The following is a 22971-nucleotide window of genomic DNA, read 5'->3' as shown; positions in this document are numbered from 1 at the left end:
TACAGATCAGTTGCCTGTGTAATGGAGGAGATAAGAGTGGAGTTTTCACAGAATATGCAGATTAGCATGCCTAGATACAGATAAGCTTGCCTGTGTGTGTAATTGTGTAATAGTGACAAGCAGAAAACATGTCTGCTCCCATTGTATCACAGGAAAAAAATATTAATATACTGTTGAAGCGGTTTGAAGATAGATTTGCTGTGTAAACTATCTAAACTTTAGATAAGATATATAGACAAGTCACTTGTTATATTTAGTTTTTCATCTCGGATCCGCTTTAATAAGAGGTCCCCAATCCTGCCCAGAGTGTGGCATACCACCAGTGGGGAGGAGCTATGCAGATAACATTAATAAGGCATCAACCAATCCTACCACACCAGCAGGGGGAGGAGCTCTGAAGATAACATTAATCCTGTAAAGAGTGTGGCGTATCACGAGAAGAGGGAGGAGGGGGGCAGCTGATACTTACTTAGAAACAATTCCATCATTTTTTGCCAGCCTGAGAATAGCATCATCAGATTCACCCTGCAAGAAGAGGAAAGCAGGTTTATAGTGATCAGTCAGAGTAAAGATTTCATATTTTTGCAGAAGTCAGAGAGGATAGCCACTACTGTTGGTATTTTTGGGATCCTGCATTGGGAACCCCAAATTATGCTGAACACCACAGTGCAGCACCTCAGCTAATGGACAGGGCCACGGGGAGGTCACCCACACCACACAACTTCAGCATTTCCTGCTTCTGGTTTAAGTGCTGGAAGAAGAAAGCACAGAGTCACATGAAGGGCGACATGGACCACAGCCCCGTGACTGTCCACTAGCCTGGGAGTTGAAGTGTGGTTTTCTGCATAATTCAGGTTTCCCAATGAAGGATCATAAAGTCTAGTAATCGCTTCCAAAGCTCTACTTTTAGCATACAGAGTGTTACGCTAGGAACTCCACTTTTTATTATTATTATTATTATGTATGTCGTGAGGGTACATTACAATTTGCCAAAACAACATTATTTATTGATTGGTTACAAACAAAAAAATACGGCGTTTTGAATCAAGATTTTACCATTTATTGGCTAACTCAGATGAATAAACAGTAAGCTTTTGACTTATAAAAAGCCCTTGTCTGGCACAAAACAGAAAAAAATACACCTTTAGTTCAAAATAATATATTGTCGCCATACACTGGCACGAGGGACATCATTTAACTGTTTTAATAAAAGGGACAAATTAGCAAATACAATCTGAGGTTTTATATACAGTAGCATTTCTTAATTTAAAACTATAGGGGATGGAATTGGAAAAATTGTGGGTTTTTTCCTTCATTTTTCTCCCCGATTTTCCTTTAAAATGCATTGAACGTTAATTACATAGTTACATAGTTATTTTGGTTGAAAAAAAGACATACGTCCATAGAGTTCAAGTAGGTGCGATAAGAAGTGATAACGTTATTGGCAAATGAAAGGTCGGAGTACTGACAGGTGAAAACTGCTCTGGTCCGTAAGGGGAAAAAATCCCTCAGAGATTAAGTGGTTAAATACGTGGTTTTTTTTACATTTTTTTAAATTATTTTTAGCTTAATTAGGAGAAAAAAAAATGGATTCATAATCCGTATCCCTTCTTCACTGGCGGATTTCTAAAAATACCAATGTTCCTTATTAATCTCAGGCAGACTCAACAAAAGACTGGATCTCCATTTGGTGAGTGGCCACCTCACACCTGTGTCAGACACTGGACACTCTGGTGGACTCTCAGATAAGAACCCAGACGGTGAGCAGTCCTGTACAGCCTTCAGACCAGTATCACTTACCATCCTACGGATGTTGCCGCAGATGGCGTACGTCTTGAAACAGCCGGTCACTCTGCCGGTTGCCTTGTCAACCTGGAAAACAAAAACATCGATTGTAAAACAAACAGCATGAAAATAATGCATAAAATCAGCTGCGTGTGACCTGCAAGCTGAGAAATCTACCCAGAGATATAAAGCAGAGGGTGTCTCCGCACATCTCAATCCAAATTAACAAGCAGGAGTAGAAACAGTGCAGCATAACACACAAACATGCAGAAGTAGGTTGTGCTGCTTCTGGAATGCCTGTATTGTAGGATTTGTGTCAGATATACAGCTTAACCTTCTGGGGACCATGTGTATTAAATCCTACGGCACACTTGTGGCTGTCTAGAGGCTCATACACACATCAGATTATAGTCTTTGGAAAATGAAAGATCAGACACCAATTTTACCCCCTTCCATGTAGTATGAGAGCCATATCTACACAGTCTATTCTATGGAGCTGAACTCCCCATCAGACAGAAATCTTTGCAAGATGCTGCACACAAAGATGCTGTAGACATTCAAAAGATCAGTATCTGCAAAAGATCTGTCCCTGCAAAATGCATTAATAGTCTATGATATCTGCAGATCATCATACACACCTTGTTTAAAGGGAAGGTTCAGGGAGGGGATTAAAAAAATAAAAATACATTTCCACTTACCTGGGGCTTCCTCCAGCCCGTGGCAGGCAGGAGGTGCCCTCGCCGCCGCTCCGCAGGCTCCCGGTGGTCTCCGGTGCCCGACCCGACCTGGCCAGGCCGGCTGCCAGGTCGGGCTCTTCTGCGCTCCATTTCCTGGCACTTCTGCGTCCCACGGTCGGGTCGGGCACCGGAGACCACCGGGAGCCTGCGGAGCGGCGGCGAGGGCACCTCCTGCCTGCCACGGGCTGGAGGAAGCCCCAGGTAAGTGGAAATTTATTTTTATTTTTTTAATCCCCTCCCTGAACCTTCCCTTTAACAGACATTCATCTGCAGATCAGATCCACCAGGATGGATTTTCAGATCTGCAGATGATTGTCTGATCTGCAGATGAATGTCAGTTAAACAAGGTGTGTATGATGATCTGCAGATCTCATAGACTATGAATGCAATTTGCAGGAACGGATCTTTGGCAGGAACAGATCTTTTGCAGATACTGATCTTTTGTGTCTGTACAGCATCTGTGTGTACAGCATCTTGCAAAGATTTTTTCTCTGATGGGGAGTTCAGCTCCATAGAAAAGACTGTGAAGGTATGGCTCTCATACAGCATGAAAGGTGATAAGATTGGTCTGTGATCTTTCATTTTCCAAAGACTATAGCTCCCAATGCGATCGTGCGTACCCGAGAGGGTAGATTAAAGGAGTCATCAGGCAAAGTATAGTAAAATGAGTGCCACTTACCGGGGGCTTCCTCCAGCTCCAAGCTCCCAGGATGTCCCTCGCCGCAGCTCCGTCTCGGTCCCCGGCGATGACGTCAGAACGACCTGCAGGTCGCTCTGTACTGCACCTGCGCGAGCGGCACTGTCCGCTCTGGCCCACGTGGCAGTGATTGACAGCTCCGCTCACGCAGGCGCAGTACAGAGCGACCTGGAGGTCGCTCTGACATAATCGCCGGGGATGGGACGGAGCTGCGGCAAACGGCTGCAGGCAGAGCTGCGGCGAGGGAGCCCCCGGTAAGTACCACTCATTTTACTATACTTTGCCTGATGACTCCTTTAAGCTGTCATATGACAGCTGACATCTCCCCTCACTGATCAGGAGGCATCGCGATTGGCTCCTGATCACATGATCACTACGATCGCCGGCGGATCATAGTAATCACTATTGAACAGCAGCGGTAGGAGGGGAAGGAGAAGACGGGACCTTCCTGACATTCCCCCGGCAATTGTCGCATGCCTCCACTCTGTCAGGCATCCCAGCTGCCTTAAGTGTCGTGTCCCGGCTTGATGGCGTTATGAGGCCACGGCACGGAACTTAAGAGTCAGTGGGAGCGAGGATACCGGTGTAAAGACAGAATGTGCAGCCCGAATGCAGCCCAGCACGCTGAAGGGAAACGTCATCACGTGCTAGAGCATCAAGCTACACGTCATCAAATTGTGACAAGTTAAAGCGCATGGCCATTTTTCTGCTGCAGCATTGTTTATAAACGTCTCTGGCCGCCTCCACCCACCACCGTCATCAGAAACCATGTCCAGCAAAAAGCAGGAGGGGGAAAAAAGGAAGAAGGCCGGCGGCGAGGGGCTGAGTATAATGATAGAGAGCAGAGTAGCACTAAAATATACACTTTTCCTAACCACTTAAGGACCAGGGGATTTTCCTGAGATCGGTGCTGCACCGATCAGGATTTAGCCAGGGCGATCAGACTTCAACCCCCCCCCCCCCCCTTTTTCCCCACTAGGGGGATGTCCTGCTGGGGTGGTCTGATCACCGCCGGCTTGCTGCGCTTTGCGGGGGGGCTCTTCAAAGCCCCCCTCCGCAGCGTTTTCTGCGCTCCCTCCCTCTCCCTTCATGTAGGATAGGCTTCAGCCTATCATATGGCAGCGATCCCCGGACAATCAGTCAGCGCCGTATGACGTAAACAGCGGGGATTTCTTCCCTGCGTGTTTACATTACGTGTGCGAGCCGCGATCGGCGGCTCGCACACTGTTCACGGAGACACCCTCCGTGAACTGGCATGGAAAGGCCGCTCGCCATGCTATACCACTAACGACCCGCCGACGCCTATCGGCGTTAGGCGGTCGTTAAGTGGTTAATTCACGCTGCAGCGAGGGGGGGATGACACGGCACGCACGTAGTACAGCCGCATGCGCAGTACCAACAGAGCTGCACAATCTGCAAAGCTGCACATTCTGTCACTACACCGGCCAGAGCTGCTAATCGCTGGAGCCTGGGAGGTGAGTAAAGGCTGCTGGCAATACAGGGGACAACTGGGGACACCATGCCTAGCTAACTATACTGTGGATCCGGCTGCCTGACCCCCCTCCCCGCAGGTAAAATGCCCTGGTCCTTAAGGGGGTTAGGCAGCCAGTCCCCAATAAGTTTGAAACAACCTCCTAATACGTCTGCATCGCCCAAACCCAGGGCTGTGGAGTCGGAGCAATTTTGAGCGCCTGGAGTCTGAGTGGGGAAAAAATGCACCGACTCCGACTCCTAATGCATTTGTAACTGTAATTAAAATAGAAAATATGATAAAATGTTCTATTTCTCAGATAATAGTCATTAAAAATAATGTATATATACACAGAAATAGCTGTGTTCAGTCCACAAAAATGAAATAAACCAATCAAAATTAGTTACTTGTGCTGCTTCAATAAGGCAGTCCCCGTATTTGTAAAGTCAGATATACATATCTGATTGCGACTGTATATATGATGTGTGCACAGGAATCTCTTATATATGTTACGGCCGGAACCCGAAGTTTGGCCACTTCTAGTTCTGGCCAGCCACTTCGGGTTCTGGCCGGCCAATGCGCGAAGTGGCCGCTGCGCTGCGGCCAATGTTAGAAATGGATTGATTCCTCTCAGGTTAATGTATCTTCTGGCCGCAGCGCAGCGGCCAAACGTATCACAACTTAGTGAATTTATTGCAATTCTGCCGGCGGCAATGTAACAATTCAAGCCGCCGGCTTTTTCTCTGCGCCTCTCTCTCTCTCTCTCCTCTTATGGGCAGCCGGCGGGGACATGCGTGTCCCCGAGAGTCGTTCGTGGCGCCAGGGCAGCAGAGCGGGGAGGCTGCAGACATTGCTTCTGCCAGCACCCGCTCTGCAAGCACGGCAGGATTCCCCTGCCGCGACGAACGACTCCGGGGGGACACGCGTGTCCCCGCCGGCTGCCCATAGAAGAGCGAGAGAGGCGGGGGGGGGGGGGGGGGGGGGGACGGGGAGAGAGAGGCGCAGAGAAAAAGCCGGCGGATTGAATTGTTACATTGCCGCCGGCTGAATTGCAATAAATTCACTAAGTTGTGATACGTTTGGCCGCTGCGCTGCGGCCAGAAGATACATTAACCTGAGAGGAATCAATCCATTTCTAACATTGGCCGCGGCGCAGCGGCCACTTCGCGCATTGGCCGGCCAGAACCCGAAGTGGCCGGCCAGAACTAGAAGTGGCCAAACTTCGGGTTCTGGCCGTAACATATATACGAAACAACATCTATGCTGTAAGTATAAAGCCTGATGTGTAGCCGTGTCACTAATAGATGGAAATAATTCTGCATTGATGCTGGTTTATGCAAATGTATGCACTCTCTTTGCTCATGAAATCAAATAATTTGATACGTTGTTAAAATTTGGTTTGGGGACTATGAATTAAAGGGTACCTGAGGCGAATTAAAAGAAAAGCTTTATACATACCTGGGGCTTCCTCCAGCCCACTTCAGGCCATTCAGTCCCTCGCTGTCGTCCTTCGCCACCTGGATCTTCTGCTAGGAGTCCAGGTAATTCAGCCAGTCAGAGCAGTCTGGCTACGTGCCGCTTCCACAGCCAGGAGCGTTCTGCACCTGCACAATAGTGCTGCGCAGGTGTAGTACGCTCCCGGCGGCGGAGTGTGTGCATGCGCACTACACCAGACTGGCTCAAGTACCGGGACTCATAGCAGAAGATCCAGGTGGCGGAGGAGGACAGCGAGGGACTGATTAGCCTGAAGGGGGCTGGAGGAAGCCCCAGGTATGTATAAAGCTTTAATTTCATCTGTCTCAGGTTTCCTTTGTTACACAGTAGTACTATACTCTACATATACACTCCCCACAGAGTTGCAGGGAATCCACTGAGAATGTTGTGCACATTGAACACAGAGGTATTGTCCATCACCCATAAACCTGGTTAAAGATTGTACCTGAAGAATGTGTAATAGAGGAAGAATCGCCTCATTCTCCTGCAGAGTACCTGCACCTCATTCTTACATGTACCCACAGTCACATTGCCTAGGGCCTGATCCATGTTCAGATGTGTAATAGAGGAAGAATCTCCTCATTCCCCTGCAGAGTACCTGCACATCATTCTTACATGTACCCACAGTTACATTGCCTAGGGCCTGATCCATGTTCAGATGTGTAATAGAGGAAGAATCTCCTCATTCCCCTGCAGAGTACCTGCACATCATTCTTACATGTACCCACAGTCACATTGCCTAGGGCCTGATAGATGTTCTTTGTTCCGGTTTGTACCTTTTACAAGTACTCTTACCAAGGACTAGTTTTAGTCTAAAGGGAATAAATATAGTAGTCTACATATCCTTCTCACTTCAGTTGTCTTGTAAAATTCCTAAGCGTTGGCAGTTAAGAGACGAATTTCATGTTACATACTTTTAATCAACAAAATTGTAATATGCAAATTAGAGGAGTCGAGGAGTCGGAGGAATCCTAAACTGAGGAGTCGGAGGATTTTTGGACCGACTTCACAGTTCTGCCCAAACCTCATCCCTGTCACTAGAGATGGGCAATGAGACGCTATCCATCCCACATTCCTGGCAAATTTACAGGGTACCTTAAAGAGGAACTGTCGCAAAAATCTTAAAAATTTAAAAAACACAAATAAGACGTACATTTCTCCCAGAGTAAAATGAGCCATAAATGACTTTTCTCCTATGTTGCTGTCACTTACAGTAGGTAGTAGAAATCTGACATTACAGACAGATCTTGGACTAACCTATCTTCTCATAGGAGGGTGCTCAGGGTTTTCTTTATTTTAAAAAAACGTAGTGAATGGCAGTTGCTCCGTCCAACTGCCAAACAAGTGTGCAGCGAGCAGGGAGGCTGGACAGCATCTTTGTATAAAACTCTTTCAGGGAAGCTCTTTATAAAGAATAAAGGCCATGCTGAGAATCCCCTATGGAGAGATGGCTACCTACTGTAAGTGAAAAAAACATAGGAGAGAAGTAATTTATGGCTCATTTTACTCTGGGAGAAATGTACTTATTTGTAGGTGTTTTAAATTTTAAGATTTTTGCGACACTTCCTCTAAGTGAAAAAAAAAACCTGACCAATTTAAATTACCTGGGGCTTATACCAGCCCCCTGAAGTCCTCCTGGTCCCTCACCGTTATCACGCACTGCTCCGTTCAGTCGCAGTATCCCTCCGAAAATGAGGAGGAGTACTCTGCCCGGTCCTGCGCCTCCTCCATTGCGCTCCCCTAGTCAGGGGTGTTCTGTGCATGCGTACATATTTGCTGTTCAAGCGCAGAACGCTCCCAGGCAAGAGAGTGCATTGGAGGCCCGCAGCACAGGGCCGCGTATGCATCTTCCAGAGTGTCAGTGCGACTGAGCAGAGCGTGGCGGAATGACTGAGGGACCGGTTCCACTTTAGGTTCCCTTTAATGAAAACAGCATGCAGCTAGGAAAATCTAAATCAGCAGGAAATGCATCCGATTAGCCCAGTTCCAAGATGTACACAATTTGCAGCAAGCCAAAAGTTTTAGCATCTTAACCATCCAGGGGTGAATCCTCACACAGTTCACATACAGCTTTAAGTGCTCACAGATAATACAAGCAGCTGTATGTACAAGGAGTAGAGGGTGATCAGGAGGTCATCAGTCACATGCTCAGTGACTTGGCACAGAGGACGGCTGGGTCACAATGTAAACCAGTTCTAATAATACTGGACTTTCACTCAATAACTCTCAACATGGAGATTCAAGTGAGCAGTGACCCACTGGCGAGCCCGAACGAGAGCCAAGGGGCCAGGGAGACCGAATGGAACAGGTCAGCAGCAGTTAGCACAGGCAAAATGGTTCAGGGCCGCAAAGGGCACTCACATCTGCAGTTACACTTTAGAGATTAACCGGAAAGAGAAGGATTACTGGAGACAGATGGGAGATAAGTGGCATTACTCAGCCAGAAGTGTGGACCTCATCCAGAGGAGGAAGGAAGATAACATTTGGTACATTCTGGTCCCTCAGACTTCAGCCACATGAAGCTAAATATTTAACATTCCCATCCCAAACTACATAAGGGACCAGAGAAGAACTCTCCCAGTTTATGTGCAGCTCGCTGCGGTTTATAGTACAAAGAAAGAAAAATGCCCCTAATTTACTAACAGTATCTTAATTTCCAGATGTAAAGGTCACAAACGTGAAGATTTTTAATTTAAAGTGGATCGTCATTGGTGGAATCTCTCCCACTTAACCTTTCCCATAAAAAAAGCATGTAGTTTAGGATTTAAAGGACACAGCAGCAGTGAAGAATGAAGACAATGAAGAAAGCGTTGAAAAAAAAAGACAAGACCCCACTAGGATTGCAGGTGGAGGGTGGCAGCACCAGGCTGTTGGAGCAGGGTCCGGGGGACCAGGATGGCCTCAGGAAAGTTCCTCCGTGGAGGGCCTGGACATGGATGGTGGCCTGGCTCACTAGGGGACACAGCAGAGACATCAGGCTCCCAGGCAGCAGAGAGCATAAGGCAGGCAGAGCATGTCGGCTGGAGACCGAGGTACCTGCATCAGGGCGAAGCAGCTCCTGGGCCTATGGTCGCAGCCACGTGGGTGGCGTCCACACAGATGACCAGGCAGATGACAACCTCAGTGGACCAGGCAGGAGGAGCTGGGCCGACAACCCCCTGTGCGCAGCTCTGTGGTCCGGTTCCGCGTGTACAGAAGGTGGGCGGGCTGGAAACCTCCGGTGGCCACCGGTGCCAGGCAGAAATGATGGCTACAGGCCTGGGGGACCACGCGGGTGGGCTTAATGTAGGCCGCTGGCTGCAATCCGGGCAGCGGTGGAGAGAGATCCGGATCCTCCTGTGGACAGTGGAGTGGCCGGGTCCCGTAGGCTGCATCAGGCAGCATGGCCTAGTTCCCTCTGCAGCAGCAAGAGCAGACCAGACAGTGGAGGACAGATCCAGAATCCCGCGCAGCCAGAGCACGTGGGTGCAATCAGCTAAGCGCCCGATCTCCTGGCCACCCGCCAAAAGGCCTGTGCATTTTCCGGTGTTCCTGCGCTTGGCAAGGCTTCCCATGCTGTGTGCCGATGATGGTGCTGCAGGTGGCTGGCTCACGATCAGCCGCCCGACAACAGTAGAGCCCCCGCAGCCAGCTGACCGAGCACATAGCTGATCAGCTGGTATTACGTGGCCTGATCAGCTGGCACTCCACAGCCCCCGGCCCATGGGAGTCCCCGCATCCATCATGCCTGTGACCCCTGCCACTTCACCATTCTCCCCAGAAGGGGAGAAAGAGCAGGTGAGGGATTCCAAGGGGGAGAAAGCAGAAAAGGACCGGAGCCCTGTGGCTGCGCCGACCTGTTACAGCGCCATGCATTTAGTGTCCTGAGGTGAGAAGAATATTGAGGCTGCCATATTTCTCTCCTTTTAAGCAATACCAGTTGCCTGGCTGCCATGCTGGTCCTCTGCCTCTTATTCTTTCAACCATAGACCCTGAACAAGCATGCAGCAGGTCAGGGTTTTCTGACAATATTGTCAGAACTGAAAAGATTAGCTGCATGCTTGTTGCTGGTGTAATTAAGTTTATTACTGCAGCCAAATAGATCAGCAGGGCCGCCAGGCAACTAGTATTGTTTAAAATGGAAATAATCCCCCCCCCCCCCCCCCCGTTCGCTTTAAATTAGTTAGCTCCGCCCTCATCCGGTCATTGCCACGTCCATTTTTTGCCGCAGGTCGTAGGGGCTCGCAATTACAATTTGGCACAGGGGCCTACTGCTGGCTGTGTCTGCCACTGAAGTGACCTAACCTAAATTTAAAACCTTGGAAGCAGCTAAGCAAAAAAAAATGTGTAACTTACATTTTGTGGGAACAGCGAGGCAAACGCCAGCGCATACCACTAAGGCTGCATCTGAAACTACCACCAGCTCATGTGTGCAGCACCTAAATAGGCTTTCTGCACACTTCGCATTGTGTGCGAAGTGTGCAGAAAGCCTATTTAGGTGCTGCACACATGAGCTGGTTGTCATTTCAGATGCAGCCTTAGTGGTATGCGCCGGCGTTCGCCTCGCTGTTCCCACAAAATGCAAGTTAAAAAATTTTTGCGTAGCTGCTCCCAAGGTTTTAAATTTAGGTTAGGTCACTTGCCCGGAGGTTTGCCTCACCGTGGCACAAGTGTCTAGTACTTTATACTTTGCATGCAAACCATATTGAAAGCTAAAGTTCCTCCTAGTGTAATAAATGTTAGCATTGTTTTGGATGCAGGGCAGCCTTCCCCCTCTGCAAGTATGTAACTATCAGGTTAGCTGCTCCCAGCCCCTCCTCCTGAGTTATCTGTTTGCATGATAAGTAATAGCAGATTTGTATCTGAATTGAATGTGAAGTGTGCAGAAAGCCTATTTAGGTGCTGCACACATGAGCTGGTTGTCATTTCAGATGCAGCCTTAGTGGTATGCGCTGGCGTTCTCCTAGATATATAGACAAGTTACTTGTTAGTTTTTCATCTCGTATCCGCTTTAAAACAAAGTGTGATCAAAATAATCCACCTCTCCCATTCACTAAAATTATATCTGATTGAAACGAATTACAATGAAATACTTAGTTCCTATCTGTGATCGTCCTGTTGAACTGAAAGTGTTATCAAATGAACACAACAGTGCGGCTGGCAGATGCAGGGCTTTAAGTTGTCCATCTACACAAGATACATCATGATCATGTAGCCACATGTGATACAGTTCGTCTTTACCCTCTAAATCGCTGCAAGATATTTAAAAGGTGTCACACCTCAACTACCACTGAATGTGGCCTTACCCACTGCATATGCGATATCAGATATCACCACACACACCCAGATAAAGCCTGACTCCATCCAGCTGTGAAGATTTGGATAAAGTGGAGACAATACAAATCTGTAGGGTTGTTATTGCTGTGTTAGCGGGACAGCTCCCATTATTTTCCTCTCTCTAACTAAAAGCAGACAGGTAGCAATGGAAAAATAAAATAAAAACAAGTCTTTCCTCTCTACAAGAGACAGTGAACCTATCCAGTCAGTTGGGCAGGAAATTAACTCTTCCTAATAGACGCAGGCAGTAATAACCCAAAAGATACTTGCCTCGGTAGGGGGAAAAGTTTGGATCCTAATGAGGCTTCCCCCAAGCCTCAGTGTGCTGAAGCCCCTGAACATCGGCGAGCTAAATATTTACCTATGGCAGCCCAGTAATGGGCAATAGCGGCTATTGGCTCGGACTGCAGCGGAAATAGCAGTGCCCAATCAACTGCTATCAGCAGCGGAGCGCTCTACTGCACAGGTGGAGAGTTGCTACTGCGACTGCACTGGAGCCAGAGAAGGTAAATATTGCAGGTGCTACTGTGCCACAGCCAATAACCTTGTCCGCTGTGGTTTCAGGGGAGCCAGCGCTGGATGCCTGAAGTTTAGGAGGAAAGGGGAAGCCTCATTAGGATCAGGGGGCTTCCCTCTCCTGAGGTAAGTATACCCCAGAGGGTTTTTTTTTTTTTTTTAAATTACAGAGTATCTTTAACCACTTGAGGACCGTGGGCTTTACCCCCCTTAAGGACCAGGCACTTTTTTTCCATTCAGACCACTGCAGCTTTCACGGTTTATTGCTCGCTCATACAACCTACCACCTAAATGAATTTTAGCTCCTCTTCTTGTCACTAATAAAGCTTACTTTTGGTGCCATTTGATTGCTGCTGCGATTTTTACTTATTATATTCATCAAAAAAGACATGAATTTTGGCAAAAAAAGACTTTTTTAACTTTCTGTGCTGACATTTTTCAAATAAAGTAAAATTTCTGTATACATGCAGCGCGAAAAATGTGGACAAACATGTTTTTGATAAAAAAAAAAACCCCATTCAGCCTATATTTAATGGTTTGGGTAAAAGTTATAGCGTTTACAAACTATGGTGCAAAAAGTGAATTTTCCCATTTTCCAGCATCTCTGACCTTTCTGAGCACCTGACATGTTTCATGAGGGGCTAGAATTCCAGGATAGTATAAATACCCCCCAAATGACCCCATTTTGGAAAGAAGACATCCCAAAGTATTTACTGAAAGGCATGGTGAGTTCATAGAAGATATTTTTTGTCACAAGTAAGCGGAAAATGACACTTTTGTGACCAAAAAAATAAAAAATTTCCATTTCTTCTAAAAAAAAAAAATGAAATCTTCCACGGACTCACCATGCCCCTCTCTGAATACCTTGAGGTGTCTACTTTCCAAAATGGGGTCATTTGTGGGGTGTGTTAACTGTCCTGACATTTTGGGGGGTGCTAAATTGTAAGCACCCCTGTAAAGCCTAAAGGTGCTCATTGGACTTTGGCACTTTTTTGCAGCCTAACTGCGCTAAGGGGTCCACACATGTGGTATCGCCGTACTCATGAGAAGTAGTATAATGTGTTTTGGGGTGTATTTTTACACATACCCATGCTGGGTGGGAGAAATATCTCTGTAAATGGACAATTGTGTGTAAAAAAAAAAAATCAAAAGATTGTCATTTACAGAGGTATTTCTCCCACCCAGCATGGGTATGTGTAAAAATACACCCCAAAACACATTGTACTACTTCTCCCGAGTACGGCGATAACACGTGTGGCACTTTTTTGCACCCTAACTGCGCTAAGGGGCCCACGGTCCAATGAGTACCTTTAGGATTTACAGGGGTGCTCAAAATTTAGCACCCCGCCCACTTGCTAGGACAGTTAAATCCCACAAATGACCCCATTTTGGAAAGAATACACAACAAGGTATTCCATGAGGGGAATGGTGAGGTCATTGAAAATTTTATTTTTTGTCACAAGTTAACGGAAAATGACACTTTGTTAAAAAAAAAAAAATTCTGCTAACTTGTGACAAAAACTAAAATCTTCTATGAACTAACCGTGCACCTCACATAATACTTTAGGGTGTCCTCTTTCCAAAATGGGGTCATTTGTGGAGTCTGTCCTGGCATTTTAGGGTCTCTGCAATCATTACATGTATGGCCAGTATTAGGAGTTTCTGCTATACTCCTTATATTGGGTATACGGGTAATGCATTCTGGGCTGAAAGGAAAAATGAATGGCAAATATACCTTGCTCCACATCAATGGCAGATCTTCCTCCACATCAATGGCAGTGATAACCTCAGGAGAGAGACACCCCGTGCCACCCTGCACTCAGGGTGAGCCACCAACTTATGTGGCTGGGCCTCAGAACTTTAGTATACAGCATTATGCCTGTAGTATACAGCAATATGCCTGCCAATAGAGATGACTGTGTGGCATTAAAGCATCATCATAGGCCCAAAGTAAATCACATATAAACCGGGGGTGTCCACACTCGGGAAATTCAAACATGCCGTCTTATATCGCCAACCCAGGACAGATCAGCAATATCAAGCATGGAAACCGATCCTTTGTCCGACTTTTATGCTTACCTGCTTGTTTGCTTTTCAAGCTTACCTCTCCTCTCCCTGGGACAATGACCTCAATTCACTAAGCTTATCTCCTGTCTTTAATAACTCTTCTAGAGTTGTTACCATGGTGATAAGGTATGTAGTATTCAGGAAACCTTTTACCTCGGGCAAACCTAAAGTTAACTCTTCTGTCTTTAAGTTAACTCTTTAATCCTTAAAATAATTCCAGAGTTAAAGACAGGCTGTTCATTAACTGCGTGTGAAAATAACTACAGAGGAGGTAATGTAAGGAATGAAGAGATAAGATAAACTTACTGTGTGGAGGTAAGTTTTCTCTTGCCTTATTATCTCCAGCATGATCTTAGTGAATTGAGGCCATTGTGCAAAAGACCACTGAGTGTGTGCCTACTCCTGTGTCTGGAGTTCCCTAGGTTCTAATAGTGTACCTGCTCGTGGTACCTCTCAAAGCACTCCCCTATGCATAGGCCAGGCTGGTCAGGACATTTGGGCCAATAAAAACTGGTGTCATTCCTTCTTATAGCACTGCTGCAGACACGACAACATTTCCTTCGGATGCGTTGACCTGGGGCACTCGGAATCGGATAGGCGTAATGCCTTCCATGCAGTCGGCTAGTTGCACCTGGGGGGGGGGGGGGGGGGGGGGGGGAATTGGCACCTCCTGGATACAGGTTGTCCAGAATGATCTGTTCCTGAAATTGAAGGAAAGATCCAGTTCTCCCAGCCTTACTGTAGAGAACAAAGCTGTTGTAAACTGCCAATTGAATCAGATAAAAAGACACCTTATACCAGCGTCTTGTTTTCCGGGAAACTAAATAGGGCGCTAACATCTGGTCATTGAAGTCCACCCCTCCCATGTTGACATTATATTCGTGGACGACAAGGGGCTTTTCAATGACCGCAGTTGCCCGTTGAATTTGGACTGTCGTGTCTGTGTGAACGGTGGACAGAAAGTAAACGTCCCTCTTGTCCCTCCATTTCACCGCGAGCAGGTCGTCAGTACGCAAGGCGGCCCTCTGCCCCTGTTCAAGTCTGGTGGTAACGAGCTGTTGGGGGGAAGCCCTGGCGACTAGGCCGCGCAGTGCCACAGCATCGGATTCCTTCTAACTTTAAGTGCTGATAGAGGGCCACACTTGTGTAATAGTTGTCCACATAAAGATGGTACCCCTTCTGGAACAAGGGTGACACCAAGTCCCACACAACCTTTCCACTGCTCCCCAGGTAGTCAGGGCATCCGACCGGCTCCAATTTTGAGTATTTTCCCTCATAGACCCTAAAACGACATGTATAGCCTGTGGCCCTTTCACAGAGCTTATACAGTTTCACCCCATACCGGGCACGCTTGCTTGGGATGTACTGTTTGATGCCAAGGCGCCCGGTAAAGCGTAAGAGGGACTCGTCTACGCAGATGTTCTGTTCAGGGATATAAGCATCTGCAAATGTTGATGACAGGTGGTCTATGAGGGGCCGAACTTTGTGGAGCCGGTCATAAGCAGGGTGGCCCTTTTCATGACAGGTTTCGTCGTCGTTGAAGTGCAGGATGGACTCAAATCGTGTCCTGGACATGGCAGCAGGGTACAAGGGAACATGATGTACTGGGTTCGTAGACCAATACGACCGCAATACATTCTGTTTCATTAGTCCCAAGTGAAGGAGAAGGGCCAAAAAGATTTTTAATGTCGGAAACTTGGACTGGTTTCCACCGGAAAGGCTGGGCATAGCTGCTCTCCGGGTGCTCGGTGATGAATTGTGTGGCTTTACGGTTGGTCTCAACCACAATTAAGTCCAAGAGAACCTGGGTGATGAACAGCTGCAAAAAGTCTAGGGCCGTTCCTAGATGAGCTGTCGCTACCTGGACTCCAGACTGGGCGGTGAAAGGGGGCACTACGGGTGCGGCGGAATCAGGGGATTGCCAATCTGGATGTGCCAGCACCTCTGGGAGTCTATGGGTACTATGGGCCCGTCTTCTTCTTGGTGGCTGCGACGGGGGTAGTACTGCACTTGCCACCGTACCAGTTTCAACTTCCATGCTGGCGCTCACCACTTCACCAGGGTCTACAGAAGTACTGGTACTAAGTCCAGGAGATGCTGCGCTGCTGGTGCCTGCCTCACCAAGAAAACTATCATCAGCGCTAGCACCACCCTGCTGCCCTTGAGGCGGATCCTGCGCCACCTGCGGTCTAACGACATGGGGTCTGGTACGCCTGGCTCTAGCCGGGACCAAAGCCTCGTCATCACTTTCGGTCAGGGAACCACTGCTTTCCACAGGTTCAAATTCGGACCCGGATGATTCGTCGGATGAGTCTTCCCAAAAGCTCTCATCCGACTGGTCCATGTACCTGTATACCTCCTCATCGGAAATCCCCCTTCTTGACATTGTGGATTGCTAAATTTATGGGGTTTTCCTCCGAGACTACCCAGAAAAAAAAGAGCACCTACCTAGCAAAAGGGAGTATTTGAGAGGTATTGGGGTTGGTGGGAAGTGGGGCCTCAGAGGCAATCAAACAATCACGAGACAATCAAGTACAATTACAGCACAATCGACTCCAATCACAGCACAAGGAAATCTGATGCACTCGGAAGGTGGTGGTTGGAGGTGGTAGGGGGAGGGGGGATTGGGTGTGGCGGGAAGTGGGTCTCAGAGGCAATCAAACAATCACGGGACAATCGAAGCCGATCACGGGACAATCAAATACAATTACAGCACAATCATATACAATCACAGCACAAGCAAATCTGATGCACTCGGAAGGTGGTGGTTGGAGGTGGTGGTGGGGGGGGAAGGGGTGGGGGTTTTTTGGGTGTGGCGGGAAGTGGGGTCTCAGAGGCAATCAAATAATCACGGGACAATCAAATACAATCGCAGCACAATCGAATACAATCACAGCACAGTCAAATACAATGCACTCGGACGGTGATTGGGGGGGGGGGGTCTGAGGGCGATTTGAGGGGGTGGGGGGTTGATCAGGAGCCCGCACGGGGCAGACAGTCCTGATCTGATGAGAGGCAGACACAGGGGGTTACTGATCGCAGATCAGTTAGTGATTGCTGGGGAGGACAGATGTAAACAAAGAGCAGGGGATGTAATCAGGAGGGGGGTATGAGGGCAATCGAGGGTCTGGGCAGGTGATCGGTTGCCCCCGCGGGGCAGTTAGGGTCTGCTCTGATGGGTGGGGGTGCTGAGGGGTGATGGACAGGTGATAGACAGGTGATCAGAGGGGGATCAGGGGGTAAGGTAGCTGTATACAGATGTATACAGTATACAGGGGGTAGTCTGGGATGGGGTCTGGGGGTGATCTAAAGGTAGGGGGGGATCAGGGGTGACTAGGAGGCAGTTAGGGACCTAAACTAAGGGATAGCGTCAAAAGTTAGTGGCAGGTGGGGGGGGGGGGGGGGGAGGAGGGGGTTTATAGGGGTGCAAGGGTGCTGGCAGGGGTCTGCTGGGTGATCAGGGGGGGGGGGGGTCTGAAGGCTGGGGTGGGAGATCAGAAGGGCTGTTAGGCAAAAAAAACAATGTGTGCTGTATACCTTCTATAGCTTCCTCCTCGCTGGTGGTCTCTGGAACAAGGAGACCACGAGGCGAGGAGGAAGCACGTATAAGGCACTTTGTTTACCTAACAAAGTGCATTATACTACTTGATTGGCTGGATTTTTATATTACTCCGCTCGCCGGCGCTGCTAAGTGGCCGGCGAGTGGAGACTAAATGCCGGGCTTCTGATCCCTGGTGGAGGATCGCGTCATGGATGACGCGATCGCTCCGCCCATGCCCCTACAAGGACCGCCGCCATTTGTCAATACGGCGGTCCTTGTGGGGTCCACTTCCCGGCCGCCAATTGTCTATACGGCAGTCGGGAAGTGGTTAAATAAAGTCACTGCCAACAAGAAAACTAAATTGCCTATTTGCTGGACTCCATATTGAAGCAGAATAAGGGCTCGTTCGCACTAGAGGCACTGTTCAATTTTTTCAAGCGCTGGCGATTTTTCGAAATCGCCCTGAAAGCGCGTACACCATGCTTTCCTATGCGCTAGTTCAGATTTGGGCCGTTCCATTCACTTTCCGATTTGAAAAGCGATGCATGGACCATTTTCAGGGCGATTCCGCCTCAATGGAAGATATAGGAAAACCGCAAAACACTCACAAAATCGCTTTGTGCAGCCATTGCATTTTTAAGAATACATTGTATTTATTCTTTTCTGGGTCAAAGAGTTCACTTTCTGACTTGCGTCAGGGAGTGAATATAAAAAAAAATGCCCAATGCGATCAGAACGCAATGTGAACAAGGCCCTTTGCTAGCTGCGTGTACAAACCAATCGCCGCCGCTACCCGCCGCGCCCCCCCCTCCCCCGACCCCTTGCGCAGCCTGGCCAATCACCGCCAGGCAGCGCTAAGGGGTGGATCAGGACTCCCTCCGACGGAATGACGTCGATGACGTTATCCCAATCGTCGCCATGGCGATGGAGGAAGCCAAACAGGGAATCCTGTTCTGAACGGGTTTTCCTGTTTGCTCTGATCGCCGGAGGCGATCGGAAGGGGATGCCGCTGCACAGCGGCTATCATGTAGCTAGCGCTAGGCTACATGAATTTCAGAACTGAATTCCATAAACAACCTGATCTACACAGTCTGTTGTCAGGCTACTGGCACAACCTTTATCCCACACAAAGCCAGAAGCCCCAGAGATGGGCACAGTTCTCACCTCAGCTACGTTCATCTGGATGCAGGCATGGTCCTTGGCACCAATGATTCTATTGCTGGCAGAGCTTAACACAAGAAATGAAAGAACAAGGTCAGGTAAGGGCTTACATTCCACTGCAGACGCCAATTACAGTATAAATGAAAAGTATGCCCCATCTCACCATCCCCCGTAACAAAATCAGAATATTTTCTTCTTTACTGTGTGTGCTGCTAAATAAGCCACAGCAGGACAACTGCCCCGAGAGGTCAGTTATAGAGGCTGCCATGTTTATTTTCTTTTAAACAATGCACATTGCCTGGCTGTCCAGGTGATTCTATGCCTAGAATACTTTTAGCTATAGCCCCTTAACAAGCATGCAGATCAGGTGTTCTACATACAATGACTGCAGCTACAGCTGGATATTCATTTTCTGAGAACTGCTGCAATTCAATAGATTCATCATGCTCTGTTTAGTTCCGGTAACCTTTCTTGTCAATAAAAGTGCCATAATTCAGACCGAGGTAGAAATTGATGGACTAGTTACTTTTTTCCAGCCTAGATAGCCACATATTATAAACAGTCACCTTTTTCTGAGAATGCACTGACTGTGTGAACTCTACCATGAAGTTCTGAAGCAAACTGAATGTATATGGAGGTTTACAACAGCACAATCTAGACTTCAACGACGGCGGTACCTAAGGTCCGAAAGTGGTTAAACACACTAAACAAAACCATTTAAAGTAAACCAGAGATCACAGCCCAAGAATCGATACCTACCTGGGGCTTCCTCCAGCCCCATAAGTACATGCATGAGTGCCTCGCCGTTTTTCTGCGGTCTGCCACGATCAGCCCTGGTAACTGGCTCAGTCAGGTCCAGTTTGGGACCCCTCGCTCATGCGCAGTAAGTAGACCAAGACTGACGCGACTGAGCCAGTTACCGGGGCTGAACAACAGACAGGACAACAGCGAGGGACTCACACGTGCTTATGGGGCTGGAGGAAGCCCCGGCTAAGTATTGATTCTTTTAAGCCTGTGATTTCTGGTTTACTTTAAAGGATACCCGAACTGAAATGTGACATGATGAGATAGACATGTGTATGTACAGTGCCTAGCACACAAATAACTATGCAGTGTTCCTTTTTTTCTTTCTTTGCCTGAAAGAGTTAAATATCAGGTATGTAAGTGGCTGACTCAGTCCTGAATCAGACAGGAAGTGACTACAGTGTGACCCTCACTGATAAGAAATTCCAACTATAAAACACTTTTCTAGCCGAAAATTGCTTCTGAGAGCAAGAAAGGAGGTAAAAAGGGGAATTTCTTATCAGTGAGGGTCACACTGTAGTCACTTCCTGTCTGATTCAGGACTGAGTCAGCCACTTACATACCTGATATTTAACTCTTTCAGGCAAAGAAAGAAAAAAAGGAACACTGCATAGTTATTTGTGTGCTAGGCACTGTACAAACACATGTCTATCTCATCATGTCACATGTCAGTTCGGGTATCCTTTAAACTGGTCATACACACATCCATTAAAACTGTTGATCAGACAAATTTTTGATCGATTTGAGCAGTGGAGGAGCGTCAGATTGACAGCCCATAAACTAGGGCTGCACGGTTTTTCGGTTCAAAACCGAAACCGCGGTTCATGCCAAGATGATTTGGTGATCGTCAGTATCCTCGGTTTTTACTGAGTGCCCGCCCGCTGCCTGCACGCTTGTCTGGCCCGCCTTCCGCTGTGCGCCGATTGGCCAAAGCCGCCAGAAGCAGTGAATATGTATTGTGGTTAATGAGCAGGGGGGGGCGGGTCCACTCAAGCGAGCGGCACACAACTTTACCAATCGCTGGATAGCGATGGAATGACGGCAGCGGTAGGCGGAGCTGTACGCTCTGTACAGCTCCGCCTACCGCTGCCGTCATTCCATCGCTATCCAGCGATTGGTAAAGCTGTGTGTGCCGCTCAAGTGGACCCGCCCTCCCCGCTCATTAACCATAATGCATATTCACTGGTTCTGGCGGCTCTGACCAATCGGCGCACAGCGGTGCAGCCAGACAAGCGTGCGGGCAGGCACTCTGAAAACTGCAGATAGGGACGATAACTATATCGTCTTCAAGTGAACCGCCCCCCTGCCCGGCTCTTTAAAAGGAACACCAGTGAACACTGCTGACAGTAGCTGCTGCATGGTTTTTGACAGTTGGTAACAGCCATTTCCCAGCAATGCAGCCATTTCTCACAGACAGCAAACTGCCAAGAGTACGTTCTTTTCTTGTTCTTGTGGGAGGGGTTTCACCACAATATCAGCCATATAGAGCCCCCTGATGATCCATTTGTGATGGGGTATCAGCTACTGATTGGGATAAAGTTCAAGAGTCGGAGTTTCTCTTAAAGCAATCGTCCGCCCGCAGTATCTGGCTAAACTATACTGGGGGCATAGTGAATTTAGTGCCAAAGCTCGATTTGAAAAAAAAAAAAAAAAATCGAAATCGCAATTTGAGAGAAAAATCGCAATTTCAATTTTTACCTAAAATCGTGCAGCCCTACCATAAACTGCATCAAACAGTACAAGGTTGCAGTTTGATAGATTTTCAATACATTGCTGAAATCTGTGTCATTTGTGGAAGGATTTGATCCATCTTTGATCTCAATCTGATAGGAGAGGTATCAAACCCTTTCCAGAACACTATACAGATTACAGTATGAAGTTATTAAAAATCAAACTGCAGCACTGCGCTTTCTGATGCAGATCAGAGAGGGATCAATCTGTTTGGCACTTAACGTGGCAATCTATGTGTATATGGTCACTTTAACCAAGGCCATTCACTTCAGCCAACCCACCAAACTGATTTTCAGAAGCTGAACTCACTACCAACCAAGATACACACTAACTACTGCCTTAACGGATTTCCTCTACATTCCTTTATATTGTAGTCGTACAAATACTTTATGAGTCCCTGTGACATTCTAGCAGTCCAAATACTCTAAAGAGCTGCTGTATATTTTAAAAGCTAGACTACCCCATTCTGCACATAATAAAGGGTACATGGCAACACTAAAGGTGGGTACACACATCAGATAAATGTCTTTGGAAACTGAAAGGTCACAGATCAATTTTACCCCCTTCCATGTAGTATGAGAGCATACTCTACACCAGTGGTCCTCAAACTAAGGCCCGCGGGCCGAATGTGGGCCCGAGGCTTTTTTTAAAGAGACACTGAAGCGAGACTAAATCTCGCTTTAGCTCTCATATATAGCAGGTGCACGTGTGCCCCTGCTAAAACGCCGCTATCCCGCGGCTAAACGGGGGTCCCTTCACCCCCAACAAAAGTTAGTCGCAAAGTTGGTCGTGGACTTTGCTTCCTTGAGGCAAGGGCTAACGGCCGCAGCCCTGCCTCCAGTCGCGTCTATCAGATGCGCATCGCCGCCCCTCTCAGTGAAGGAAGACAGAGGGGCAGGGGAGAGGCGGAGATACGCGCTGACAGACGCGCGTGGGGCAGGGCTGCGGCGGTTAGCCCTGCCCCAATGCGGAAGCGTTCCCCCGCATTACAGAGGGGATTTGGGGGGGGACAGGGACCCCCGTTAAGCCGCGGGATAGCGGCGTTTTAGCAGGGGCACACGTGCCCCTGCTATATATGAGGTCTGAAGCGAGATCTATTCTCGCTTCAGACTCTCTTTAATGGCCCCCCACACACAATGTATTATAGATGCAGTCAGCTACTTTTTTTAAATATTGATGGGCCACAGATAGAATGGAGCCAGAAAGCAATTTGCTGGTTTCCAATCAAATTCCACATCAGTTGACACGGTTGTCTAATTGGACTGCAGGTTGTCACCTGGGTATGCTTCACTGTCTGGCCCGCAAAGACTTCTACTTCATTTTATGTATACTCCGGACCCCCAGCAGTCTGAAGTATGTTGACCCGGCCCTCGACCCAAAACGTTTGGGGGACCCCTGATTTACAGTCTGATTCTATTGAGCTGAACTCCCCATCAGATATAATCTTTGCAAGATGCTGCACACATGAAAAAGATCAGTATCAGCAAAAGATCAGTATTTGCAAAACGCATTTATAGTCTACGATATCTGCAGATCCTCAAACACACCTTGTTTAACAGACATTCATCTGCAGATCTGACAATCATCTGCAGATTTGAAGATCCATCCTGGTGGATCTGATCTGCAGATGAATGTCTGTTAAACAAGGTGT

General features: G+C 47.8%; 1 protein-coding gene across 3 annotated transcripts in view; it reads right to left on the bottom strand.

Moving 5' to 3' along the window:
- Nucleotides 1-432: 432 nt before the first annotated feature.
- LOC137541564 (small ribosomal subunit protein eS21-like) overlaps nucleotides 433-22971 on the bottom strand; it is a 235382-nt gene continuing 212843 nt past the window's right edge. For all 3 annotated transcript variants that reach the window (XM_068262934.1, XM_068262933.1, XM_068262932.1), the window contains exons 3-5: nucleotides 18789-18852; nucleotides 1801-1872; nucleotides 433-525 (exon numbers count right to left, since the gene is read on the bottom strand). In XM_068262934.1, the coding sequence (XP_068119035.1) occupies nucleotides 466-525; nucleotides 1801-1872; nucleotides 18789-18852 (196 nt within the window). In that variant the 3' untranslated portion in view covers nucleotides 433-465. The remainder of the gene's footprint in view (nucleotides 526-1800; nucleotides 1873-18788; nucleotides 18853-22971) is intronic.

Source organism: Hyperolius riggenbachi, chromosome 12 (assembly GCF_040937935.1).
Source record: "Hyperolius riggenbachi isolate aHypRig1 chromosome 12, aHypRig1.pri, whole genome shotgun sequence".
Lineage (NCBI taxonomy): Eukaryota > Metazoa > Chordata > Amphibia > Anura > Hyperoliidae > Hyperolius > Hyperolius riggenbachi.
The sequence above is the reverse complement of the archived record's forward strand: the minus strand, read 5'-3'. Positions and strand labels throughout refer to the sequence as shown.